At 30.3% G+C, this 10,269-nt stretch overlaps 1 protein-coding gene across 3 annotated transcripts; it reads right to left on the reverse strand.

Moving 5' to 3' along the window:
* Window positions 1-897: 897 nt before the first annotated feature.
* On the reverse strand, window positions 898-4,079 carry LOC108343543 (scarecrow-like protein 21). 3 transcript variants are annotated; one of them, XM_052878746.1, is made up of 2 exons: window positions 3,879-4,079; window positions 898-2,860 (listed from the first exon to the last, which is right to left on the reverse strand). In XM_052878746.1, the coding sequence occupies exon 2, from the start codon at window positions 2,718-2,720 to the stop codon at window positions 1,080-1,082; it is 1,641 nt and encodes a 546-aa protein (XP_052734706.1). In that variant the 5' UTR covers window positions 2,721-2,860; window positions 3,879-4,079; the 3' UTR covers window positions 898-1,079. The 3 variants fall into 3 exon arrangements, with proteins under 3 accessions (XP_052734706.1, XP_052734705.1, XP_052734707.1); XM_052878745.1 differs by having other exon boundaries at window positions 898-2,865; XM_052878747.1 differs by having other exon boundaries at window positions 898-2,865; window positions 3,770-4,079.
* Window positions 4,080-10,269: the final 6,190 nt, after the last annotated feature.

The following is a 10,269-nucleotide window of genomic DNA, read 5'->3' on the forward strand; positions in this document are numbered from 1 at the left end:
ACTATTGAGATTAGTTATGATATGTGAATATTATTCCAATAAACATAAATTTGGACTCCTCTATAATGAAGTTTATTGGACCGTGTTTTTTTAGTATATCTATTCGATCGAGTAAGAACATGTAAACATAATTGGTTTCGAGGTCATGTGACACTGTTGTTGTAACTAAAAGACATGAAATGTTGAAACTGTATTTAAATAAACTGAAGACAGTAACATTGTTGAAAATGACCCTCTAGTATTTAAATGAAATAGTCTAAAGTAGACACATGTCTCGGACAAAAGTCTGTGCTGTTTTGCTTTGTCTCCATACTGGAGGGGACAGCTAATTTGACTAATCCCTTCCTTCGTCATAATATATTTCAAACCACACGCGTTGCAATGTTTCCTAGGAAGCCGGAATCATACAGCACAGAAATTATTAGAGACTACGAGTCAATGATCACTCTGCTACCTTAGAGTTATTTCTAGGCCAAACAACACGGTTTCACGTGAGCTTTTAGACTAATAAAACTCTTTTACTCGACACTTTTGATTACGTTAAAATAAGGCACTTCAGATTTTACATGCATTCACACAGCTTGTGAACCCTGTGTAGATCCGTGTAGTGGTTGTCAGTGACAAGTAATTCAATTCATTTTAAACTTGGAATATGGCCATATTGAATTGAATTTAAAGAGCAAGGAGTTTAGTGTACAAAATTACCACAAGCGTAAAGAATATAAGGATATGAGTGTTACTGGTGATTATGAAGGCTCAGATCAAACTCAGTTTAAGAGAAATGCAATTAATCATAGAAAGAAAGTGAAACTGCAGTAAGAAATACCAGATCCATACTTTGTTTTGCTATAGATTTCAACTTACATGTTTTGCAGTTATAAAATACATCTCAGAAAATTTAGAATATAAGTCTTTCTTGATATTGCTTGTATTGCTGACATAATAGATTAAGGATGTTCTCTTACAAAACAGTAATTTGACTATGAAGTGAGGAGAAATTTTTCAAAGAAGTTAAGGATTATACATAACCTAACTAGAAGCCTGGAGTAACAAAAAATGAAATCACTGTTGTCGGATTTTCATCTCCAAGCACAAGAGGCAATAAGAACTTGATTCTTCCAACCAAGAAAAAGTGCTCCATCTTTCTCTTCTAGAGTGTAGTGGCCATGGTAGCTCTGGAGAAGATCTTTGATTGAAGAATTAATAAAGGAGTTCAAAGGATAAGGTGAAAATCCAGCATCTGTGAAACGCATTCTCCACTTATTCAGAAGCTCATGACGTTCAACTCTTTCTTCTCCTTCACATGCTATTAAGTTGACAACTTCACGAGCCAAACAGTGCTGCTCCACATTAATCCTCTCTTTGTCCTCCCTTGGACGAGCAGCATCAATTGAATCAAAAACAGCCAAGTAGTAGTTCATTGTCTCAACGAATCGCTGCAAGAATGGGGCGTTGTTGGTGTTAAATTCTTGCTCCACAAGAGTCACCACCTTAGGAGACAAGTGCTTGGCTAATCTCAACAACCTATCGCGATGATTGTGGCCATTCACACTTGCATCAGGCACATGGTGCAACATAATGGCAAAGTTCACAGCCACAGCTTCATAAGGGCGTAGTTCAAGGTCTTTAAGCTGCACTTGAGAAGCAGGTACTCTCACAGCATTGAACTCAAAGGGTACATTGCATGACTCTGCAAGTGCTGATAACCTTTTCCCTACAATATCAAGTCCTCCTCCCCGGGCATAAGATGAAAAGGAGTCATCGACACCTGATATTCTGATCTTTGGTGGCCCTCCGGGACGGTGAGCAAGAGCATGAATCAGGCTCACCCATTGAGTTCCCTGGGAAATCTGAAAGTCTATTATGTGAACTTCACTTTCCTCCTTCAGAGCTTCAGCAATTGCTCCATTTGCTGACAAGTATCCAAACTTGAAATATGGACAAACTTCATAGAGTACATGCATGTATGAAAGTAGCTCATTACCAGTAGGCTCACTACATTTCAAGGATTTATAGATTGTGCTTCCTGAATCAGCCATCCTTGCTACAAGAGACTCCACAATGTATGCTCCCAACCGCTGAATCGGATTGCCAGAAACGGAAACCATCTTGCGTGACTCTGACATCATCCATTCAGTTGTCTCCATATCATTCACAGCCATTGCCTTTGCACAAGTATAAAGCATCTCTTTCAAATCCCCTCTAGATACCATCTCCATCATTTTCTTCCACTTCTCAGCCTCTAACAAAATCGAATCAGCTTCTCCTGGCATTAGAGCGCCGTAGATATCTAGCATATCCACATTAGGTCCTAGCATAGCAGTTTCCAGTTCTCTCATCTTATGCGACAGGTCATCAAGGTCGAGAATCGCGTAAGGATCATTCTCAGGTGGGCCACTAGCAATTTCAAGAGAATGCTGTGGCCTTAGCACATATGAATTTGACTCTATCTTTGACAATGGGCTATTGTTTGATGAGAAACTGAGAGCAGGTGGAGAATTTTGGCAAGGGAAACTGTTGCTTGTGGAAGCAGATTCAAGGGTGCAATATTGCTCTAAAGTTTGGACAGAAGGGTAGGTTGTTTGGCTGCTGTTATCAGAGGAAGAGTAATTGTCTATGTTCTCACTTGATGGTAAGCAATAAGACTCCAAATTTTGCACAGGCTCAACATAGAACCCACCAGAGCCATAAGAAATTTTATGATTCTGAGATGTTTGCATTGAGAACAAGCCAGCCAGTTCCAGATCCAGATACAGTCAAACTCCAAAAGATTTCCACACAAAATCAGCTGAATTATGGACTCTATTCAAGCCTGGCTAGCATTATCCGTCTTTTAATTGTAGTGTAATGAATATCTGAGCTGTTCTGCAGAAGGCCAAGGAATCAATTTAAACAAATATGATACTTAACAAAGAAATCTTAAACTGTAAAAAGATCAAAACAAAGATACAGTCTATTAATACTGATTGAAGAAGGTAATGTAGTTTTCCTAAATCTGTTGGCAAAGGAGCATGTGATCTATTATTCACATAAAGTTCAGAAACTAAAGATTAGAGGTGAAATTTTTATTAAAAGATTCCTTGCATTTCAAAACCAGAAGAGTAAGCTTCTTGACAACACAATCTATATTTCCCAGATTAGTAACAAGCTATTGACATGAACAGCAAACCGAAAGTGTCAGAAGATCTTTTGATCAATGGTTTCGATTTAAGCAATAAAAAAAATTAAAAAATTAACTAAGATAAATCTTTACACTACGTAATGGATTCGGAACACCTACATAATGTAAAAACAAGACCCTATTCTTTTCTTCTTGGCTTATCCTCAATAGAAAAAGTAAAAAAAGGTGAAGTTATTCCGAAAAGGATCCCACGTGCTATACATCGCTTTCTAAACACAAAAGATTAGCTATACTGTAAAACCACCAAACGGGCAATTAGGAAAACTCTATTGGTATTCTGGGTTGGACTCAACTCTGGGAACTCAATTAACACAGAAGATTTTATCAAACAGTTTTAAACCTTCCCTTGGTCAGAAACTACCTCCAAAAAGTATGCATTCAAATCCATATTCAAACAGAGTAGAAAAACACAGATAAGAAGCTTTCCCTCAATGACTATTGAAACAAAGCCAAAAGGTAATTAGAAAAAACATACAAATATAGAACAGAAAGAGCTTAAACATCCCATGAGTATCAATGAACTCCAACAACAACCCTTTTTCACAAACTCAATAAGAACAACCATTGAAGAAAAAACAAAAATAATACATTTGATGTGGAGCACCATCATCAACTTAGCAAGAAGAGACACTTGATGATATGAACCAACAACACAAATCATGAAAAGGGAGAGTTCATAAATTTGAGAGACTCTCACCTCTGCAAAAAAAGCTGATCTGAAAGAAGATTACCCAGTTGGATTTGAAGCTCAAAGTGAGTGAGAAGAGTCTATCATGCACATACACATATGTGTCATACAAAGAAATTTTGTTTGGAAATATAGAGATTATATCTTAGAACACATGGCAAGTCACAAAGGTTGTAGTTGGGTGGTGCTATGGTCCCTATGAACTATGAATTGCACTTTTGCCATTTTATATATGGACGCCAACATAGAAAGTCTCCTCCACTGCCAAATTACATTTTTGACTCTGACATCGCACTTAATTTACAAAAGACTTTGATTACTTTCTTAACTTTTTCTTTCTTTTGTTTCTACTCACTTCAATTATTCTCGAATATCTTTCGATTTCTAAGACTATATTTATATCTATTAATATTTTACTTTTAACACCAACATGTTCAAAGGTTTGTGACGAAGAGGGTGATCGCTACATCGACATTTATTTAAAGAAAGTAACCAAATTCTTTTTTTTAAGATAAGAAAGAGACATGATATTATTTTCTTTTATTTTATTTTTTGTGTTTAATTTCTACACCATTGGAGTTATATTAACACTTATTAAGTGTTTTAGTGTATGTTTTGTCATCTTCAACAAAAGCTTTTGTACCTTTATTTTAAGTAAGAAGGGAGAAAAAAATTTCTCAATTCTTTTCTTTTTGTCAAAAATGAAAAGAAAAAGGTATGCATAACACGTTAAGTTATAATTATTTTGTATGTCCCTTATGTAAAGTTATTTTTACAAAAATTTCTTTTGAGTAAAATAAATAATATTCCAGTAAATATATAAAAAAAACTATATATAACCATAGAATGACTAAATAACATGTTTTTTTTTTTCACATCCAGCAAGAGATTTGGAGAAACCAAATCAATACAATTACAGAGTCTCAATTATCTCAAATTACTGTTTTTTAAATTCCTTTATTGTTTTTTAGTTTTTCTGCTCCTCCTAATTTCACACTCTTTAGACAAAAAATTATCAAATAAAATAAATGAAAAAAAGCCAAAAAGGGAATTCCTTTTAATGGAATTAACTTCAATTTTAATCCCAACAGAAGAAAAGTTACACTGCCTCAGTTCTTGAAAGTCCTTATGTAGACATATAAATTCTGTGAATAAAAAACTTGTTTATAAGCTGGATATTGAGTAAGATAAGCTTGTGAAAAAGTTGGCACTTTAGAAAGTTTATAAGCATTCACTTTTAAACACTAACATTTATGGATAAACAAAACTAAAAAAACGTACGAGTTTAATACTATTATATTGAAAATGCAAATTTAAAGAAACAATTTTAAAAATAAATATCGTAAAAATCATTATACTTATTATGCATAATTGTAAAACTCTTGAAATATTATTTTTTTTTAAAATACAATTGGAACATTATTAATTTTTTTGTTGTTTTGTTTATTAAAAAAGGCATGGAAAAGTGGGTATGAGTGACATAGACACGTCATGGAATTGAGTGGTAGTAAACATCCTAATGATGCATGTGCTGGCGTCTCCTGGAGTGGGCCCCACACGCTTTCACCTCCTTTCATTTTAATTCCTAGTTTTCCATAAAGAAAAGTAAATAACTATAATACATAATATAGATACATAAATAAATTTCATTATTTTTTGTGTATGACAATTTATTATTTTCTTCCTTAGTTCTTGTGAGTTTATTTTATATTTTTGTAATGTTTAAATTTTGTATAAAAACGCAAACTGCTAAGATATGTGAGATGAATTCGCGGAATAATTTCTTTTAGATAGATAACTTACTCACTATAATAAGTATAATTTATAATCTAATGAAAAAGGCGTAGTTTTAATACAAAAAATTTAATTTTTTAAACTTATATAAACTTTGTGAATGATTAGGATAATAAAATACGTGTTTGATCTTTAATCATTATTATATATTATACTTATTAAAGAGTGAAAATTAATGTTAATATATGATTAGTTTTGAAGAAACATTTATATTTTTTAATCTAAGTGGTTATTTAAATATTAATGTTAATTTTTACTTTAATAATTATATGCCGATTATTAAAGATTAACTGTGTCCAATTATTTTAATTATTTATAGATTTTAAATAAAATTAACAAAATTAATTTATTATATTAAAAAAAATATATTTATTATACTGAATCGATTAATTATCTAATTTTTATTTGTAAAATAAAAGATTGAAAATCTGAAAAAAAAATTATAGGAGGTAGATATACAAGAGAAGGCTAGCATGTTGAAAAGTAATGTGATGGTGAGTAGTTATTTATTATCATTAAAAAAGTTCATATTTTATTTAACGCTTGAGATGGTGAATTGGTTGTTTAAGTTGATTAAATTGTGAATAAATTGATTAAAAGGTGGAATTTGTCCTTCTAAGATACGTCGGAGGAAAAAGAGTTAATGTGGTGAAAGAGATGAAGTAGATAGATTGCGTTGAACGTTGAAGCCCTACGTGTCCGTGGGTGTGCATGGCTCTAGGGTTTCTCATATCAAAGGACTTTCAATTTAAAGCTTGAGTTCAGGATATTTTTATGCTTAGGCTGCACTTTTTAAGCTCATTAACATATTTGCTTCCTTCTCTACTTTCAAGATACTTGAAGTTAACTTTATTTTAAACTAATTTTATATCTTAATTAGTTTTGTTATGAGTTAGTTCCTAGATAAAATGAAAGATTTAGTTAAATTGTAGGATTTTGAGTTGTTAGTCCATCAAAGATTTTGAATGTAATGGTTTTATTAAATGCACATTCAATAGATGATATCGTGACATACTTTTAGATTTATTTGACACAGACTATAATGATAAAATGATCAAAAAAGTATAAATTTTTGTATTGTTTTAAGAAGAAAAGAGTGAAAAGTAAGTAACGATAGTATTAAATGAATATAAAATATTTAAGTGTCAAAGAATCTTTAGTCTTGATTTTAACCATATTATATCAACAAATTTAAAATTAAAAAAATACTTTTAAATTATGTTTCTTTGTATAACGTGTTTTTGTTAAACATATATATTTAACCTTTATAGTTTAAGACTAAGATATTAGGCTTTTTGCTGGATATTATTTTAATGAAAGGAACAAACTTTTTGCATGATTACGTAACATTTGATGATAAAACACAAATTATTGTATTCCGACAAAGAAACGTACACATGATAACTTAATTGTACTGTATATATAATTAAATACTTCTTGGTTATACTAGTATAAAACTCATTCTTAAATAAATACATGTCAGACTTATAAATATATATATATATATATATATATATATATATATATATATATATATATATATTTATTTATTTATTTATTTATTTATTTATAAAAACTCATAATAAGTAAATATAAATAATATATATTATAAGGTATGTTAATTATGTTTCATTAATTACTATATTATTTGTTAACGTGCTAAATTAACTTGAGTTGTTGACATAATCAGTCCAGGGAGAACAAACACTTAAAAAAAAGACAAATATTATAGAGATTGATTGTAAATATTTGAAAGACAAACATACACTCGAATAGATAAGAATACTAACCTAACACATGACAAAGTAACATCATCACATATCTAACGTATAAACTTGAAAATATACAAATTATGGATTAGCTGTAAACTTTTAAAAAAATTATACTTTAAACTTATTTATTTTTGTAGCAAAATTTCTTTATGTAAAATAAAACTTCTTCAAGTTTACATATTTAGCAGTTTTACATTAGATTTTTAAAATCTTTTGATTATTCTCAATATTTATAAGCTTTATAATCTTTTTAATTGTTTTCAAATGTATCTTCGCAGTTGAAATCACTTTCAATTTCATTATTAGGATTAACAATGAACTAATTCAAATTGCTCTTTGCAGGGTTAATGGTTGTTATTGCTAGGAGCACTTTTTCAAGGGAATTTTTGCTTTTGATTATTTATGTATTTTATTCTGGATAATTTTGTGAAAACAGATAGAGTAATAAATGTCAGTAAGAAGTTTTTTTTTTTTATTTCTATAATTTTGTATTTGATTTGTTATATAACTCTAATTTAGGCTTTCTTTCTATATTTATTAATTTTAATTTATTAAAAAGATTTATTTGAGAAGTTTTTTTTTAAAACAGGACCTAGTTATTTGATTCATTAGGATCTTGCATGATTAATAAGAAATTTCTCCATATATGCAAGACATGTTCGGAAAGTGAAGAGAATGTTTAAAATAAATAGCAATCTTTGAGTTGAAAAAACAGTGGGTGAGAAAGTATGTCTCATAAACTTTATAGATGCAACTTCACTTACTATAAATGGTTACAGTGATGAAGGCAAATTAATAACTTTATAGATGCAACATTTTTTAATAATAAATAAACTTATTTTCAAAAAGACATTCATAAGAATCTTTATTCACATCATCGTCATGATAGTCTCCATTCATGTCATCACAGTCATCATCAATATTATCATATTATGTGACAACTTTTATTAGAAAAAGTTTATAATTTTTCTTAATAATCTTACTTCTTAAAATAACTTTGGTTTAATCATTTTCGAGGTCCCTAATTTTGTTGAAAAGTCTTAATTAGTTTCTTAGTTGTTTTTTTTTTCTCAATTGTGTTCCTATTTTTGAAAATTAAAGCAATTAGATCATTGTCGTTAGTTCCGTACTAACACCTTTAAAGGAGGTGTCACGTGTCAGTTCCTGGTTTTTTTGAATTTTTTGAGTGTGTGTAGTTGAGGTTCCTCTAGACGAGAAGGTTTGGTTTTTGTTTCTTCTCACCCAATGTATAATTATGGATTTGGATAAAAAGGGAGGTAGAAGGAACTTGTGAAAGCAACAAGTGTGGGTTTGACTTATTTATTTTCACAATACACTTTTTTTAGGTGTAAAGGCACCTTGTTTTCACTATTTTAGTCTTTTATTCGGTAATTGTGGTTGTCCACCTTGTAATGTCACACTTTTTTAATGTATTAGTTTTCTTGTTCTGCTTCTCTTTAAACGATGTTATCCCTCTTATCTCTTGTGTTTTTCATATATTTTTTCAACTAGGTACTTCCATTTAATATTTTATTATTCTTTAATATTATGTTGAAATTACAGTCTTTATGCTAGTTAAAAATTTACAAAGATGCTTGTATATCTATAGTTATATAATGCCACGCCAAGGGTAACTTGAGGATGAATTGTATTAATTTTGATTTATCTTTTTCTTTAGTGATATATTCTTTCTTTTCTTTTCTAAAGTTTCCTGTCTTTAATATCCTACAAATAAACACTTCCAAAATTCTAAACTTTCATTATTTATATATTGTGTTATGGCACAGAAAGTAACAATATGGATACAAGTTGGATAAATTCTAAACACACAACTAATGAGAATAAGAAGAGCAAAGTAGAACAATTTATTAAATTTTCCATGAGGAATGTTCTAGATAATAATGAAAGATTCTATTGTCCATATGTGTTTAAATGAGAGAAGACTACCCACTGAAATAATATGAGAGCATGTTTTATGTGATGGATTCCTATATAGTTACACAAAGTGAACATGACATGGTCAAATAGTAGACATGCCAACAACACATATAGAAGATTAGTTCGATGATATGAATTGTGATGTTAGAGATAATGTCTTTCAACATTCACAAATGTATGAAAAATTGTGTGTGGACTAAGTTCATTCGATTGTCGACAATATTAAAAGTGTTCAATCACTAGTACAAAAATCGCGTACAACGTTGAATATTTTGGGCTTTTAACGGCGAATTCACGAACGAAGTCATATTAGGAGATGTTAAATTGACGTCGAATTTAAAAAATTCGACGTTAAGTTAACGTCGAATTTTGTCAATATATGACTTTAACTTAACGTCCAATTTTGTTAATATACGACGTTAATCATCTTTTTTTTTAATTAATTGTGATACTTTTTTACAACTCTACGAGACTTGAAAAGTAGAAAAACAACAAATTTCAGTTTTTGTTATTTTATAAAGCAAGAACCATGAACGTAGTATCAAGAACAAACAACAATAACCAACAACAAACAAGTTCAATTAAACAACAACAACAACAAAAAAGTTCAACCAAACAATAACAAACAAGTTCAACAAATAAGTTCTTCAAAACGAAAACGAAAACTAACCTTCAAAAGGTGAGTTCGTTGGAATAAAGTGTCGTCACTGGTGACAGAGAAAACAAAATGCTCCTATGAAGGACAAAAGCACGAAAATAATCGGTCAAAACAAACGAAAATCATACATAAAATGCATTTGTATCAAATGAAAGAAAGATTATATGTGATGGTCGTCAAACTTCGTTTTAGAAAAGTTTGAGAAGAGAAGAGGATCTCGCACTCTAAGATAAAGTGA

The sequence above is a fragment of the Vigna angularis genome, chromosome 6 (assembly GCF_016808095.1).
Source record: "Vigna angularis cultivar LongXiaoDou No.4 chromosome 6, ASM1680809v1, whole genome shotgun sequence".
NCBI lineage: Eukaryota > Viridiplantae > Streptophyta > Magnoliopsida > Fabales > Fabaceae > Vigna > Vigna angularis.

Coding starts and splice junctions, on each gene's coding strand:
- LOC108343543 (XM_052878746.1), bottom strand. CDS start 2,720: ATGCAAACATCTCAGAATCATAAAATTTCTTATGGCTCTGGTGGGTTC.